The 17,500-nt window shown below is 46.1% G+C and overlaps 2 protein-coding genes across 2 annotated transcripts in view; one reads left to right on the forward strand and one right to left on the reverse strand.

The window, feature by feature from the left end:
* Positions 1-1,979: 1,979 nt before the first annotated feature.
* Positions 1,980-8,947, forward strand: mea1 (male-enhanced antigen 1). Its single transcript, XM_085799143.1, has 4 exons — positions 1,980-2,078; positions 4,001-4,387; positions 6,527-6,644; positions 8,613-8,947. The coding sequence occupies exons 2-4, from the start codon at positions 4,016-4,018 to the stop codon at positions 8,792-8,794; spliced, it is 672 nt and encodes a 223-aa protein (XP_085655269.1). The 5' UTR covers positions 1,980-2,078; positions 4,001-4,015; the 3' UTR covers positions 8,795-8,947.
* A 6,589-nt stretch (positions 8,948-15,536) lies between these two features.
* Positions 15,537-17,500, reverse strand: part of ppp2r5d (protein phosphatase 2, regulatory subunit B', delta) — a 41,546-nt gene continuing 39,582 nt past the window's right edge. The window contains exon 17 of the mRNA XM_085799136.1: positions 15,537-15,816. Within this exon, the coding sequence (XP_085655262.1) occupies positions 15,679-15,816 (138 nt within the window). The 3' untranslated portion in view covers positions 15,537-15,678. The remainder of the gene's footprint in view (positions 15,817-17,500) is intronic.

The raw sequence follows: 17,500 nt of genomic DNA on the forward strand, positions 1-17,500 counted from the left end.
AATTTGTTAGTGGGGTAAATTATTTTATTTTAATGTTTATTTTGCAGGGACGATACATACAACATTGCCACAAAGAATGAAAAATGTGATGCATACAAGACGTCTAGCTGCAGCTAATGGTCAGTCTTTGTCCCTGGTCAGGCTAAAGAAGGAGAAAAGATACTGAATACCGTTACAATAAGTGCAATAATACAAATACAGTGAATAGTTATCATGAATAAATAAACACAGCTACAAAATTTAGATTAAGAAATTGCACAAATTAAATAGATTAAACATTAGTAAAATGCTGTATTGACAGTGACTTGAGAGAAGTTAATGTTCACATTTCTGCTGCTGCTTAAGCCGATGTTTAGCTCCTATAGCACTAAACATCTTTAAGCACTAAACATCTTTAGTTAGTTAATGTGATGTATAATTTTATATTGAACTTCTTTGATTTTATTGGAGATAACAAATGTATGTGGAAGGAGCCATGTTGTTTTCCAGTTAATGTCAGAGAAAGAGGAAGACCATACACATTTTCCTCGAGGTGTAATTTTCCTTTTTCCTGATAAAATGATTCCTTATATGTTTATTGTTTATTGTTTATTGTTATTGACTCATAATGTTTATACCTTTAATAAAGAGTTTAAAATCAACTTTCTCTGCCTCTCGATCAGAGCAGGTGAGGCTGGATTCTGATCAGAGTGACGCATCTTATCAATACACGACCTTTACGTCGATGACGTCACACGCCGCTGATCCGCGTGTAATCCTCCTCGGTCCGTGACGTCACGTGGAGAAAAGGACTTCTACGTGTCTCTATTAATATTTATTATTGATAGGTATTATTAATTATTACTGATCAGGAGCTGATCAGTGTTGATCGATCAGCTCCTAAAAAACCACAGGAACACGGATGATCACCTGTCACGACTTCCGCTCAAGGATTTTCAAAATAATAGCCGCCCCTTCTTGTGTTTCTTATGTTTTCAAAATAAGAGTCCTTCCTCTGGTGGCGCCACCTGCTGTTCACTCATTAATATTTGGAAACGAGACGCAAATCATATTATACAACAATTTATAATCAATAATCAACATATAAACACAGATTATAATGTAGAAACAAACTGTTACTAAGGTTTATTTTAGTTTCACCTTCATGTTTAAATGAGTTCATGTTTTACTTCGGTTGATTTTTCCTCATAATGTTTTGTTGTGATGATTGATCCATAAAAAAAAAAAAAAGAATACAAATACCATTAACTTTATTGATCCCCAAAGGGAAAAACATCTGATCTCTAAACTAAACTAAACATCTGTCTGTCAGCTCATATCAATGTTTATGGTCAGAGAAAGCATAGCATATGATTTAAGAGGGAACTGTAACTTTAAACAATCTACCATCCATTCTACCCTGAAAAGTTTTAGCATCTATTTTTGTGGTGTTAAAATGTGGAATAGACTAGATGAGGATATAAAAATGTGCAATAACTTAAAACAATTTAAAAGTAAATACAAACACACACTCTTGGACAGCTTTAAAGAACTGGACAGATAATTTTACTCTTTTTATTTATAATCATGGTCTTATTTCATATTAAAGCAACATGTTTTTAATCTTGTGAATTGTATGGAACTACAGATGTATGAATCACAATGTAACTTGATCAGCTTTGCTTCCTTCAGCCTCTTCTCAAACTGCACAGTATCATTATTGTTTTGTTTCTTGTTACATAGATTGTTTGTCTTCTGATGTGTTTGTTTGAGACAAATAAAAATCAAATCAAATCTAGATGGGATCAGTAAAGAACAAGACAATAAACAACTAAACAGAAACTTGATTTATTTTTTTTCTATCTTTCTTGTGTTTTAAATGTTTTATCTGTTTTATTTTATCCGTGTCTTTAATTCAAAATGTTGATAAAGTTCTTTGTTTATAAAAAAAAAAGTAAAAAAAGAAAAGAAACAGCGTCTGACGTCAGCTCGTTGCGGCGTGGTGACGTACCCGGAAGCGTCTAGCAGCAGCGGCGGCTAACCGCGGCTAACCGCTAACAGCTGAGCCGGAGCAGACAGACAGAGACACAGACAGACAGGTGAGTCCCTGAACGCACCACCTGGGGCAGGTGTGTGTCTGTTGTTGTGGTTGCTGTTGTGTGTTTGTTGTCGTTGTGTTTGAACCAAACAGAGAGAATATAAAACTAACGAGTCACAGTCAGTTAGCTGTTAGCCGTTAGCTGTTAGCCGCTAGCCGTTAGCTCCAGGTACCGACCTCTGCCTGAGCCTGTAGCCGCCTCAGGTCGCTCTCAGGCCGGCCAGGAGGCAGCGGGCGGCCCGGCGGCTGCTGGAGGATCCTCTGATCTGTCCATAATCAATCAGTTCATCAATAATTCATCATCAATTCAACTGACAGATGTTTTCAACAACAGAACAATCAAACATCAACACGTCTGACACCAGTTTCCTGTCAATCAACTATCGATCCATCAGAGATTTTTGTTATATTATTGTTGTGAGTTCCAGGTGTCAGACAGACAACACAACTCCACAGCGTTTTATTCATGTGGTTCCTGTGTTCACAGTGACTGGTTGTGTTGATGTTGTGTTTGACAGAAACAGAAGTTCATCATCTAATAATATAGATTTAATGGGGGGAAGAAACCAAACAACTAGACACAGTTTGATGATACAGAACAAAGTTGTTTTCAAAGCGTTGACAGAGGAGAGTAAAGAGAGGAGGAGGAGGAGGAGGAGGTGAGGGAAGAAGAAGAGGAGGAGGAGGAGGAGGAGGTGAAGGTCTGGAGCAGAGTTCACTCATGTCTTATTAAACTTCTGCATGAAGACGATGCAGAGACGGTTGGATGGACGAGTCTGAGGGACACTTGATGTTTGATTAGACCTGCAACAATGAAGGTAGATAGTTCACCCAAAATTGAAGTTTCAGAGTCCTCCGTGTCTTCTCTGAGTTCCAGCGGGGCTCCGTGTAGCACTGCATGTCCATATGACGGTTGAGGACGGAGCTCACTTTTCTTCGTCCAAAAAGACACACCAAAAAACATCCAAAAAGCTCATAACTGGATCTAAGAAAAGGGATCATATCACCCCAATTTTACATTCCTTACATTGGTTACCAGTTAATTTTAGGATTCATTTTAAGATTTTAGTACTTGTTTTTAGAGCCTCTTCCCCCTCACGTTCACTAAGGTCATCAGACCAGAAACTCTTGATGGTTTTAAAACAGGAGGTGACTGCTCTTTCCAGGCCTGAGCCCCCCGCCTCTGGAGCGCTCTACCATCGACCTTACAGCGTAGAGTCCACTGAAGGTTTTAAGAAAGAACTTAAAACCTTTATCTTTTCAGACAGGCTTTCAACTGATGTTGACGTTGTGGGGCCTCTGTAAAGTTTTCCTGAAATTGTGCTGTTCTGTATATTTTGTTGTGATCTCTGTACTGTATTTTATTGCATTTTATCCTTGTTGTAAAGCACTTTGTGATTTTATCTATGAAAAGTGCTATATAAATTAAACTTACTTACTTACTAAATACCTCCATAGTGCTCGTCTGTAATGTCCCTCTTGTATTGAAGCCCCGACATGAGAAATTGTTCCCCAAAATATTAAATAAGTCTATATTTTAAGCTTGTTTGTAGTGGAAGCTCCCAGTGTTGTTCTGCAGGAATCTTGCGTGATTTGTGGAGCCGTGAACTGGGCGTCAGTGCAAATCACGAGAGATTTGGAGGGACCAGGAAGAGCAGTGAACTGAGACACTGGGAGCTTCCACTACAAACAAGCTTAAAATATAGACTTATTTAATATTTTTCTGAACAATTTCTCATGTTGGGGCTTCAATACCAGAGGGACATTACAGACGAGCAGCATGGAGGTATCTGGATGTTTTTTGGAAAGAAGATCCAGATGTGAAGTTGTGTTTATGAAACAAAGATGAGATGTATTATAGTATATATATACTATATATATATATATATATATATATTGACCCCCCCCCACCCCCCCCTGCAGGTGCTGTGTCTGTGGATGGAAGTGTGTCGCTCCGCCATGGGACCGGAGAGAGTCTTACCGAGCTCCGAGGACGAGCTGGGGGAGGACGAGCGGCCGGCCGACGGCACGCTGCTGCCGGGGGGGGCGGTGTGGAACGGAGGGGGGGGAGGAGGAGGAGGAGGAGGAGGAGAGGGGGAGGAGGAGGGGGAGGAGGGGGGAGAGATGGAGCTGGACGGAGAGGACGGAGAGGAGGGGGAGGGGGAGGGGGAGGAGAGCAGCGAGGGGGGGGGCTACTACTACCAGCCTCTGAACCAGGAGCCGGACGGAGCCAACGGCGCCGAGGAGGAGGAGGGGGGGGCGGGGGGGTCGCACGCCGAGCAGCTGCAGCAGGTGCAGCAGAGGATCGAGGTGAGCAGCCGACCCCCCCCCCGGCTCCTTTCATTTTCATTTCATTTTATTTTTATTTAAGGAGGACAGTGCATATTAAAGCAGAAGTAAGCGATCCGGTGGTTTTGGCTAATGCTGCGTTCCAGGCAGGCTTTTGAAACCGTAAATTACAGCTTCAAGTCACGACTTACGACTTTGTAGCGTTCCAGGCAACCCACTCGTGTTTCTCCGACCTGTTTTACCTGTGAAAGTCACTATAACGGCCACTCGTAACTTCTGACCCGTGAACTCGTACCAGATCGAACTGGTACCACTTCACAGGTCGGAAAAACACCAGTTACGAGTTGCCTTGAACGCACCATAACGTCTTGTCAGCAGACGGAGTTAGCAGCCCCCGCCCTCGTCATGGATCTATTGGTCCTCGTCCCTACGTCACCACATTCACGCGCATCCCTTGGCTGCACACACAGAGAGGACTGCCCCTTTATGCCGTTCTCTCTCCTCATTGGATAAAGGTTGTAGGATACAAGGAAAGTTTTCTCCTGGGCTCAGAGCAGAGCAGAGTGACTGACAGACCCGTGTTTCAGACCAAACACTCTATAGAAGTGATTGCTGTCGGAAGATATAACTATTTAACACTTAGATTACAGGGTATCCGCGGGGTCTTGAAAAGTATAAAAAGGTGATAAATCAAATTTGTGAAAATTCAGACCCTTAAAAAGTATTAAAAAGTCTTTTCACAACTTTATAAAGTCTTAAATTTAAAATAAAATAAATAATAAAAGTTATTTTTTTCTGAATTAGCTGTCCAAGAGTTTGAGTCCTAAAAACATTGTAAAAGTGTGTTAATTTATTAATTTCATTAAAAAACAAAGATGAACCGGTATATTAAAAAACAAAAGAAGATTTTTTTGCCTTTTATTTATAAATAAAAGGCAAAAAAATCTTCTTTTGTTTTTTAATATACCGGTTCATCTTTGTTTTCCTATTCCTATTTTGAATTCTGTTGTATCATAGTGGTCTATAGTCTTTATCACAAACTAATACTGTTGCGTTAAAAGTGTCACTGATGTAAATGGTTACAGCTTGAAGTGGTGGTGAGTAGAGTTCTCAACGGGCCTGAAAATTACAACCCGAACCGACCCGACACGCGGGTTATTAAGCCCGGACCCGACGGAGCCCCACACACCAGCTTTAATTATCTGCCCGAACCCGGCCCGGCCCGAAAAAAAAAAAAAAAGCAGCGTGCTTTCTTTGCAGCGGGAGGTGCTGCTGCCGGTGACGCAGCACTCGTCTTCTGCCTCACGTCATCTGGCCCCTCCGGTACCGGCCCGCTAACGGGCGAGACTTAACGTACTGCTGTAGGCTACAGTTGCCCTTTGATCAGCGGGCAGCGGGCGCAATTGATTACAATTGATTACAGAATAGGCTCATGCCTATCGTCGGCATTTTCCAGCAGTAATGTTTCAGTGTTTCTGCCCACAGCAGCACAAGATGCAGAGTGGGATATTTGTCTGAGACTCACACATGAACAATTTACACCAGAAATGTGTTTTATGAGAGAGAAAAAAGGCAGCCCGAGGTCCGACCCGACCCGAGTCACTTTCATATTTTTTCGGCCCGAACCCGTGGGTCCGGTCGGGTTTGTCGGGCTGGTCCGACCCGTTGAGAACTCTAGCGGTGAGGTGTTAAAAAATATTGAGAAGGTCTTGAAAAAGTCTTAAAAAGGTTTTAGAAGTAGCTTTAAGATTCCTGTATATACCCTGTATTAACACAAAAATATCGCTTACTTCTGCTTTAATGGACATAATAAAATGTAAAGGTGCCAGTGTTTCCGACTGTAGTCCTCCTGGCAAGGTGTTAAAAGCCATTAAAATAAACACAAGGACATAACAACAGAATTCATAAAACAGGAAAAAACACACAACAAACACATGTATCCAACAACCAACAGACAGAAAAACTACAAAGAGAAACAATTAACACGACGCTACTATGAAGAAAGAAAAAAGATTATTTATGATGGATAAAATAAGATGGATGAAGATGCAACAATGCAAAGACCAGGACAGGGTTTGTGCTAGGATGGGTTGAGAACACTGATTCTGCTTCCTGATTGGCTGCTGCAGACTCACCTGTCTGTCTGTCTCTCTCCTGCAGGTGATGGGCCTCCACCTGCCTGAAGCTCCGCCCCCCGACAGCGACGAGGAGGAGGAGGAGGAGGACGCCGAGGGGGCGGCGGCGCTGAGGAGCCGCGCCTCCATCCCCATGGACGCAGGTCAGTCACCAGGAGTTAGTCTGAGCCCTGTCCTGTCAGGAGTTGTTGTAAAGCTCTCTCTGTCCTGAACAATGATGTCATTTCCTTTGTATCAGCAACCAATCTTAAAAGTACGATGGACTGTAAAATTATATAGATTGTTATTGTCAAAGTCTTTAAAGGGATAGTTCACCCAGAATTGAAATTTCCCTCATGATCTCCTCCCCCTCATGTGGACTAAGGGCTGGGAGAAGTTTCAGAGTCCTCCGTGGCTTCTCTGAGTTACAGGGGGTCTCGGCGTAGCAGTGCATGTCCATATGACGGTTGCTAATGGATACCAACTGTCTTCATAACAAAAAGACACACCAAAAAACATCCAAATACCTCCATGCTGCTCGTATGTAATGTCCGTCTTGTATTGAAGCCCCGACATGAGAAATTGTTCTGAAAAATATTAAATAAGTCTATATTTTAAGCTTGTTTGTAGTGGAAGCTCCCAGTGTCTCAGTTCACTGCTCTTCCTGATCCCTCCAAATCTCTCGTGATTTGCATCGACACCCAGTTCACGGCTCCGCAAATCACGCGAGATTCCGACAGAGCAACACGGGGAGCTTCTGCTACAAACAAGCTTGAAATATAGACTTATTAAATTTCTTTCGGGACAATTTTTCATGTCGGGGCTTCAATACCAGAGGGACATTACATACGAGCAGCATGGAGGTATTTGGATGTTTTTTGGTGTGTCTTTTTGGACGAAGAAAAGTGAGCTCCGTTCTCAACCGTCATATGGACATGCAGTGCTGCACGGAGCCCCGCTGTTTTATTTTGTTGACATATTAGAGTCAGAAGTTTTTGCAAAGTAGGTTTATCCATTGTTCAGATTTCTGTTCTGGAAATATATGCAAATTAGTGCATATTTAATTAGATATTGCCTCATTTACATATTTAAATATAAAAGCTTTCAGAACTTGTAATACAAAAAATATTTGTCTTAATGTGTGTGATGAACTTGTTTCATGGTGAAATCTGTTAGTTTAAATTTTTACCCTATTGACCTGCCGTGTTAAAGGATAATTTCCGTTTTTTACAACCTGGACCTTATTTCTAGTATAAAATACGATCATTTTCCTCACCCAGATAACTTTGGTGTCATTTGGAGTCGTTTTGACGAAATTAGCCCCAGTGGAGCGGCGCGTATATCTGTATAATGCGAGAACACGGGGCAGCGCAATGCAGCCTCTAAATAACACATTATCTGCAGAGAAACTCCTTCATTTCACCAATATTTAGTTGTGATAGGCTAGTGCTATTCCCCTCTGAGTCCGGGGTTAGCTGTTATCAACATCCGGGGTCTGTAGGTTGACCTACTGACCTCTGACCTGGATGATGTCATCTCTGAGCTTGTTGCTACCGCTAATGCTACGGTTGGTTTCTGCGTGTTTCTGACTTGTCAGAACAAAATGAGCAGCTGGATGAAGTTCAGCTTCCACAGGCTTCCTCTCCTCAACCTGGACTCACTAAAGCTCCGGCTAGTTGAGATAAAAATGGACCCGAATGCCGAAGCAGAATGATTATTATCAGAATGAGCCGCGCGGCGCTCAGAGATGACATCATCCAGGTCAGAGGTCAGTAGGTCAACCTACAGACCCCGGATGTTGATAACAGCTAACCCCGGACTCAGAGGGGAATAGCACTAGCCTATCACAACTAAATATTGGTGAAATAAACGAGTTTTGCGGTGGATAATGTGTTATTTAGAGGCTGCATTGCGTTGCCCCGTGTTCTCGCATTATACGGATATACGCGCCGCTCCACTGGGGCTAATTTCGTCAAAACAACTCCAAATGACACCAAAGTTATCTGGGGGAGGAAATGATCGTATTTTATGCTAGAAATAAGGTCCAGGTTGTAAAAAACAGAAATTATCCTTTAAAAACTCTTGTTGTGAAAAACCACTTGTGGTGATGACATCACTTCCTGTCTCCACAGACCACGTGGAGCTGGTGAAGAGGACGATGGCGGCCGTGGCGCTGCCGTCGCTGGGCGTGCCGGCGTGGGCCGAGGAGATCTCCGACGACCAGTGGAAGGACATGGTGGAGAACACGCTGCAGAGCCGACAGAACGCCGGCGCGCTGCGACTCAACCGCCGCAACAACATGAACGCTCCCTGAACGCACCACGAGACCCTGAACGCACCACGACCACTTCAGGGACACGGACGCAGGGTGGGAGATCACAGAGTCGGTCTGAAGCCGAGGAATCACAAACACGAGTTTCACATTAAAACTTCAGAAGCTGCTGAGTTTCACCGGGGGGGGGGGCGGGGCTTAACCTGTGAGGGGGCGGGGCCTAACCTGCGAGGGGGCGGGGCTTAATGTTACAGCTCATTCCAGTGTTTGTTTGACTCACATTTAGATAATTTTGATCAATAAATTCATTTACAGGTTCAGAGCTGAATGATCATCCGATAAGTAATCAATCAATCAATCAGCAACTCTCCAATAATCAATTAAAACTTTGAATCTTCTCAGTTTCATTTGTCGTTTACACATCAAATTAATAATCGATCGATCGAGGGAATAATTAATAGATGAAAATAAACGGATCGATCAGCTCACGTTCATGTCAATGTTAACACGTCTTAATTAAAGCTGTAACGAACACGTGATCGATCGTCGGATCAATACAGTGAATTGATTAAATGAACCAACACCTGGACTGTTTTTACTGGATTGATCCGGATCAGCTGATCGATCAGCTGCTCCTCCCGAGGGGGCGTGGCCTCTGTTTCCTGGAGTTAACGAGACGTCGATAATGAACTGATCAGTTGATTGATCAGCTGATTGATCATTTGAAGAACAACTGGAGCAGTGAACGTCTCATCTCGTTGTTTTTTTTTATTAAAATATTTCTTCTTTGTTTCATGTTTAAACGTTTGTTCTTCTCTACTTCCTGTTCACGAACCAATTATTAATCAATAGAGGAAATTATCTGCAGATGAAGATGAGCAACATCCTGTTTGATTTTCAGTGTAAAAGTCTCATTTTAACCTTGAAGCCTTTTAAAGGGATAGTTCACCCAAAATTCAAATTTCACAACTCATCATCTCCTCATCCCCCTCATGTGGACTAAGGGCTGGGAGAAGTTTCAGAGTCCTCCGTGGCTTCTCTGAGTTACAGGGGGTCTCGGCGTAGCAGTGCATGTCCATATGACGGTTGCTAATGGATACCAACTGTCTTCGTAACAAAAAGACACACCAAAAAACATCCAAATACCTCCATGCTGCTCGTATGTAATGTCCCTCTTGTATTGAAGCCCCGACATGAGAAATTGTCCCGAAAAAAATTAAATAAGTCTATATTTTAAGCTTGTTTGTAGCAGAAGCTCCCAGTGTCTCAGTTCACGGCTTCGCAAATCGCACGAGATTCCGGCAGAGCAACACTGGGAGCTTCCGCTACAAACAAGCTTAAAACATAGACATATTTAATTTTTTTCGGGACAATTTCTCATGTCGGGGCTTCAATACAAGAGGGACATTACAGACGAGCAGTATGGAGGTATCTGGATGTTTTTTGGTGTGTCTTTTTGTTACGAAGAAAAGTGAGCTCCCTTAGTCGACATGATGAGAGTGAGTAGATAATGAGTAAAATTTGAATTTTGGGTGAACTATCCCTTTAAAGAAAATGTTTTTATTTTATTTTCCTGTTTAAAATTGTGTATTGATGATAATCTGTATGTGTGTCTGTGTCTGTGTGTGTGTGTGTGTCTGTGTCTGTGTGTGTCTGTGCAAGAGAAACAAACTGATTAAACTTGTCAACTTTATTTCTTTTATTTTGTTCTGTACATCAACATCTGTACAAAATCAAGACTTTCATACGATGAAACGCTTCGAGCTAATTAAAGTTCAACGTATGTACAGACGACGGGAAGCAGCAGAGTGAGAGAGAGAGAGAGAGAGGCGCCATATTTAAATTCATGTTTCTTCTTCTTCGCCGCCGGACAAACGCCCGTCGTGTTGGGGGCGGAGCTTCCTGTTGGGGGCGGAGCTTCCTGTTGTCTGTCCAGCAGGGGGGCGTGGCCTAGCGGTATGTAAACAAAGAGAGGAGGCGGAGTTTAAAACGCCTCGGCTCAGACGTGATGTCACCGTTGACGACCGTCTGTCTGTGGTGAAGCCCCGCCCCCCTGCTGGAGGAATGAGCAGCAGTTTAGTGACTCTGCGGCGGCCATTTTGTCCAGTGGCGAAGGGGGCGGGGCTTATCCCGAGGGGGCGGGGCTTATCCCACCGCCTGCGAGCAACAGATCTTTTTGATTGGCGGTGGAGAACAAGAGAGAGAGAGAGAGAGAGAGAAAAAACAGCAGAGTATAAAATAAAACAAAGGGGGCGTGGCCTGTTTGAGGGGGCGTGGCCAAGAGTCCATACACATGATGAAACATGAAGTGAAACCATCGCCGCCACGCCAACACGCTCTTCTTCTGGTTTGCATGTGGTCATCGTCTCCAGGAAGTTAGCGCTCTAGCTAACAGACGTCGGCCATCTTGGATTTATTTATTTACCAACTTCACACGTTCGTACTTGGAAACTGTTGTGGGCGGAGCTTGTCCTTTAATTCATTAAAAACGACATGGGAGTAAAATAATTTTTTGTCTTCACAGTGAATTTAGTCGGATGAAAAACCACATAACTCCCATGATGCAGTTCTGCATAAAACCACCAGGAAGCCGAGACTCGAAACAAAGCAGCAGAGGATCATGGGAATCTGAGTCTTTAAAATCGTCACGGACATGAATCAATAAAAATTAAGATTTAACTTTCAAATGTTAAAAACACAAACTCACGTCTCTGGAAACGAGTTCCTGTTCTCATTCTGCTTTTATTTTGGCGGGAAGTGAGTTCCTGTTCTCATTCTGCTTTTATTTTGGCGGGACCAAAAAAAAAAAGAAAAAAAAGAAAAAGCATCAAGAGGAGACGTTTGGTTTTTAATTCAACTTTGTTCCAACTTGATGTTTGATGATGGTTCAGTGACTCAGGTGTTTAACTTCAGGTTGTTGTTGTTAGACTCCGCCCCCATTTGTTCCTCGCCAAAAAGAGGCGGAGCCAAATGAAGTTCAGACTTTTTATAAAAAGGTCAAAGTGTGAAACTTTGTGAACGACGACAGAAACCAGAGTGAAAATACAAAACAAGTACATGAACAACAAACGTGCGTTCCGGGCCTGTGGGCGGAGCTTCAACCCGGTGAGAGTGGGTGGAGCTTCAACCCGGCGAGGGTGGGCGGAGCCAGAGAGTGAATAAAAAGGTTAGTTTTTTTTTACATTTGGTCGAAGTTTTTACGTCATAGAAAAGAGCAGAACAGAGCGTAGCGGGTGTTAGCGTCAGCTTATATACAGCCTGTGGTGATACACTCATAGCCCCGCCCCCTCAGGCCTGAAGCCCCGCCCACATAGACCTGAAGCCCCGCCCCCTCAGCCCTGAAGCTCCGCCCACCACTGCATTGTTTCTTTTGTTGTTGAACTTGCAGCTTTTGTTTTGTCCTCGTCAGCCACCGTACCGTCGGACCGCGCCCGCCTCACGGCATCATGTGACGCGTCATGTGACGGCTCCGACCGGCAGGTGTGAGGTAAACAGGTAAACAGGAAGTGGGCGTGTCTCAGTCGTGTTGCAGCGAATCATGTTTCGTTTTGTTTCCTGCAGATCTGATTCGTTCATTCTGATTGGACGTTTTGAATTCGATTACATAATTTCCTACGGCCCCTGAACGTGTCGGTGGCGACGGCCGGGGGAGGGGGAGGGGCCTGTTGGAGGGGGAGGGGCCTGTTGCGTGAAGTGAAACATTCAGTTATTTTCTGGTCCAGTGCCTCCGAGTGGACGAAACGACACTGAAAACGAAACCTCATGCAAACGACGACTCTCATTGGTCGAAACCCGATGACGAGGGGGCGTTGCCACGGTAACGCCCACCCGAAAAAAAAAGACAAACAAACAAACAAACCACAAATATAAAAAAAAAAAAATCACGTTGGAATCAAAGGTTTCAGGCTCCTCCTGGATTCTGATTGGACGTCTACATTCACTGAGTCTCCTCGTCGTCTTCATCTTCATCCGCTCCAGGCTGACAGCTGATTGGTCGGGTCAGGCTGAGGGGGCGGAGCTCTGACAGCTGATTGGTCGGGTCAGGCTGAGGGGGCGGAGCTCTGACAGCTGATTGGTCGGTCAGACTGAGGGGGCGGAGCTCTGACAGCTGATTGGTCGGTCAGGCTGAGGGGGCGGAGCTCTGACAGCTGATTGGTCGGGTCAGGCTGAGGGGGGCGGAGCTCTGACAGCTGATTGGTCGGGTCAGGCTGAGGGGGCGGAGCTCTGACAGCTGATTGGTCGGTCAGGCTGAGGGGGCGGAGCTCTGGACTGAAGCTGCTGAGTCAGTGAGTGAACTCTCTGTGCTGCGTTCAGGCGTCGTGGGACAAAGGTGAAGAGCTGCAGCCGCGTTCCACTTCAGGAGAACTAGAGTCTGAACTGGTCTGGACTGGTCTGGACCGGTCTGAACTGGTCTGAACTGGTCTTAACTGGTTTGGACTGGTCTGAACCGGTCTGGTCTGATCTGGGGCCTCATTTATCATTGTGAATACACCTTTTTTTACACCCTTTTCCCCCCGTTTTGTGCGTACGCACTTTTCTCCACCAAATTTGGGATCTATCAAGCCAAAACCTGACGGGGAAAAGTGCGGACATTTAAACCCATTTTGACCCTGGCGTACCGTGATTTACGCCTTTTCTGAGGAACAGGAGGAATTGGCGACACCGTTGCTGAGTCAGAGAACTGCAGTGTGAGAGGGAGAGAGGAGCGGAGTACATTTAGAAGAGACAGTAGGATTTTTTGAAGTAATTGTGGTAGTGTTGGAGCGCTGATGCTGGCAATCCAACCCGCTCTATAATAACACTAGGCTTTATGTTCATTGATAAACAGAGCGGATTGAGGATTTTGCTTTTACACACTATAGTGTGACGTCCGACAAGGATCAAACCATCCAAGTTTAAAAACACACCGGCAGCAGCGCACACTGATCTGCAGCTACTGAGACTGTTATTATTCTGTCACCTGAGTTAACGAGGTGCACGTGTGTTTGGAGCTGACGAGAGAATAAAGAGCGAGACAACGCGGCTCTGAGGAGGAACTGTGAAGGACTCAGCTGTAATGGAAAATGACCTAAACCGAGTCCAGTAGAGCTGTAACTGTGTAGTAGAAAGGCGTGCAAAATAATGGTAACTATCGTGGAAATCCTTCTTTACATTGTTTTGACATCTAGGTGTAAAAAAAAAAAAAAAAAAAAAAAAAAAAGATTTTCTGGGATAAAGGGGCAGATTACATAAGATTTGTCTTCTTTCTGCTCCCTTTTGTTGAGATTTGGGAGGTTTTTATTGTAGCTTATTAAAATGCAAGATCATTTTTCATGTCGCCGTGTATCTCGCTTTAGCACATGGCTAATTAATATGCACATGCTTACCATATATGACGTTCTGGGGGTGGAGTAAGAGGTGTGTTCACGTGTGCACCATTCTTGGGTCCGGTGTGATTTATCAAAGGGAAATGCAGAGAGTTGTGCGTACACACAGTTTGATAGATCTGAAAAAGTTGTAAATATTTCGGGTGTACGCCATTTTCGTCTTTTCACCGTACGCAAAAATTTAGTAGCAGTTTTACACCCTCTTTGATATATGAGGCCCCTGGTCTGGACCGGTCTTGTCTGGACTGGTCTAGTTTAGTCTGGTTTGGTTTGGACCAGTCTGGTCTGGACTGGTCTGGTTTGGACTGGTCTGGTTTGTACTGGTCTGGTTTAGTCTGGTTTGGACCAGTCTGGTTTGGACTGGTCTGGTCTAGTCTGGTTTGTACTGGTCTAGTTTGGACTGGTCTGGTTTAGTCTGGTTGGGACTAGTCTGGTTTGGACTGGTCTAGTTTAGTCTAGTTTGGACCGGTCTGGTTTGTACTGGTCTGATTTAGTCTAGTTTGGACCGGTCTGGTTTGTACTGGTCTGGTTTAGTCTAGTTTGGACCGGTCTGGTTTGTACTGGTCTGATTTGGACCGGTCTGGTTTGGACTGGTCTAGTTTAGTCTAGTTTGGACCGGTCTGGTTTGTACTGGTCTGGTTTAGTCTGGTTTGGACCAGTCTAGTTTGGACTAGTCTGGTTTGGACTAGTCTGGTTTGTACTGGTCTAGTTTAGTCTGGTTTGGACCGGTCTGGTTTGGACCGGTCTAGTTTAGTCTGGTTTGGACCGGTCTAGTTTAGTCTGGTTTGGACCGGTCTGGTTTGGACCGGTCTGGTTTAGTCTGGTTTGGACCGGTCTGGTTTGTACTGGTCTGATTTGGACCGGTCTGGTTTGGACTGGTCTAGTTTAGTCTAGTTTGGACCGGTCTGGTTTGGACTGGTCTAGTTTAGTCTAGTTTGGACCGGTCTGGTTTGTACTGGTCTGATTTGGACCGGTCTGGTTTGGACCGGTCTAGTTTAGTCTGGTTTGGACCGGTCTGGTTTGGACCGGTCTGGTTTAGTCTGGTTTGTACTGGACGGAGACTTTCAGACTTTATTAGTTGTGTGGAACCAGGACCAGGACCAGAACCAGGACTAAGACTCTAGTTCTTGCGGTGGAAGAGGCCGTGACGCGTTCAGGCGTCGTGTCGTCGTGGCGACGGCGTCGTGTCGTCATGGCGACGGCGGCGTGGTGAGTTCATGTGTTCGTGTGTGAAGCAGCGATGAAGGTGCAACAGGAAGCTGATGACATCATCACAGGGAGCGCTGACACGTCAAACACCACGGCAACGGGGACGGACGGAGCTTCTACAGAGTCCTATTGGGCGCCGGCGCCGGGGGGGCGGGGCTTAGAGGCCGAGGGGGCGGGGCTTAGAGACCGAGGGGGCGGGGCTTAGAGGCCTTCTTCTTCTGTTTCTCTTCTTCCCCGGAGCGCGGCGTCAGCTCCGCCCCCGGCCGGCCGACCCCGGGCCGGTGTCTCCACGGCAACCGTTACTTCCTCCCCAGAGAGACGGTCAGGAGGAGGGGGGGCGGGGCCAGAGGGTCAGAGAGCCTCCTGATTGGCTGTCAGGTATTCCTCCGCCCGCTTGTGAGCCTCCAGAGCTTTGATGGTGTAGACGTCCTGAGGAAGCTCCGACTTCCTCCTCATCAGGACCTTGTCCTTCTTCAGGTCCTTCAGGCCCTGGGGGGGGGGGAGGAGGAGGAGGAGGAGGAGGAGAGGAGAGGAGGAGGAAGAGGAAGAGAGGAGGAGGAGAAGGAGGAGGAGGAGGAGGAGGAGGAGAGGAGGAGGAGGAAGAGAGGAGGAGGAAGAGGAGGAGGAGAAGGAGGAGGAGGAGGAGGAAGAGAGGAGGAGGAAGAGGAGGAGGAGAAGGAGGAGAGGAGGAGGAAGAGGAAGAGGAGGAGGAGGAGGAGGAGGAGGAGGGAGGATAAAGAGGAGGAGGAGGAGGAGGAGGGAGGATAAAGAGGAGGAGGAGGAAGGATAAAGAGGAGGAGGAAGAGGGAGGATAAAGAGGAGGAGGAGGAGGAGGAGGAGGAGGGAGGATAAAGAGGAGGAGGAGGAAGGATAAAGAGGAGGAGGAGGAGGAGGAGGAGGAGGGAGGATAAAGAGGAGGAGGAAGAGGAAAAGGGAGGATAAAGAGGAGGAGGAGGAAGAGGAGGAGGGAGGATAAAGAGGAGGAGGAAGAGGAAAAGGGAGGATAAAGAGGAGGAGGAGGAGGAGGAGGAGGAGGGAGGATAAAGAGGAGGAGGAAGAGGAAAAGGGAGGATAAAGAGGAGGAGGAGGAAGAGGAGGAGGGAGGATAAAGAGGAGGAGGAAGAGGGAGGATAAAGAGGAGGAGGAGGAGGAGGGAGGAGGAGGAGAGGAGAGGAGGAGGAGGAGGAGGAGGAGAGGAGAGGAGGAAGAGGAAGGAAGAGGAGGAGGAGAGGGAAGGAGGAGCAGGAGGAGGGGAAAGAGGAGGAGGAGAAGGAGGAGAGGAGGAGGAAGAGGAAGAGGAGGAGGAGGAGGAGGAGGAGGAGGGAGGATAAAGAGGAGGAGGAGGAGGAGGGAGGATAAAGAGGAGGAGGAGGAAGGATAAAGAGGAGGAGGAAGAGGGAGGATAAAGAGGAGGAGGAGGAGGAGGAGGAGGAGGGAGGATAAAGAGGAGGAGGAAGAGGAAAAGGGAGGATAAAGAGGAGGAGGAGGAAGAGGGAGGAGGAGAGGAGGAGGAAGAGAGGAGGAGGAAGAGGAGGAGGAGGAAGGATAAAGAGGAGGAGGAGGAGGAGAGGAGGAGGAGGAGAGGAGGAGGAGGGAGGATAAAGAGGAGGAGGAAGAGGAAGAGGAAGAGGAGGAGGAGAAGGAGGAGAGGAGGAGGAGGAGAGGAGGAGGAGGGAGGATAAAGAGGAGGAGGAAGAGGAAAAGGGAGGATAAAGAGGAGGAGGAGGAGGAGGAGGAGAGGAGGAGGAGGGAGGATAAAGAGGAGGAGGAAGAGGAAAAGGGAGGATAAAGAGGAAGAGGAGGAGGAGGAGGAGGAGGAGGGAGGATAAAGAGGAGGAGGAGGAGGGAGGATAAAGAGGAGGAGGAAGAGGGAGGATAAAGAGGAGGAGGAGGAGGAGGAGGAGGAGGGAGGATAAAGAGGAGGAGGAAGAGGAAAAGGGAGGATAAAGAGGAGGAGGAGGAAGAGGAGGAGGGAGGATAAAGAGGAGGAGGAAGAGGAAAAGGGAGGATAAAGAGGAGGAGGAGGAAGAGGAGGAGGGAGGATAAAGAGGAGGAGGAAGAGGAAAAGGGAGGATAAAGAGGAGGAGGAGGAAGAGGAGGAGGGAGGATAAAGAGGAGGAGGAAGAGGAAAAGGGAGGATAAAGAGGAGGAGGAGGAAGAGGGAGGAGGAGGA

The sequence above is a fragment of the Trachurus japonicus genome, chromosome 15, assembly GCF_045865225.1.
Source record: "Trachurus japonicus isolate A0001 chromosome 15, Traja_1.0".
In the NCBI taxonomy this organism is placed as follows: Eukaryota; Metazoa; Chordata; class Actinopteri; order Carangiformes; family Carangidae; genus Trachurus; species Trachurus japonicus.

What these genes read in the sequence shown, in the direction of transcription:
- mea1 (XM_085799143.1), top strand. Translation starts at nt 4,016, where the DNA reads ATGGAAGTGTGTCGCTCCGCCATGGGACCGGAGAGAGTCTTACCGAGC. An exon ending in AGGTGCAGCAGAGGATCGAG is followed by an intron (nt 4,388 to 6,526) that starts GTGAGCAGCCGA and finishes TCTCTCCTGCAG; the next exon opens with GTGATGGGCCTCCACCTGCC. An exon ending in CTCCATCCCCATGGACGCAG is followed by an intron (nt 6,645 to 8,612) that starts GTCAGTCACCAG and finishes CTGTCTCCACAG; the next exon opens with ACCACGTGGAGCTGGTGAAG.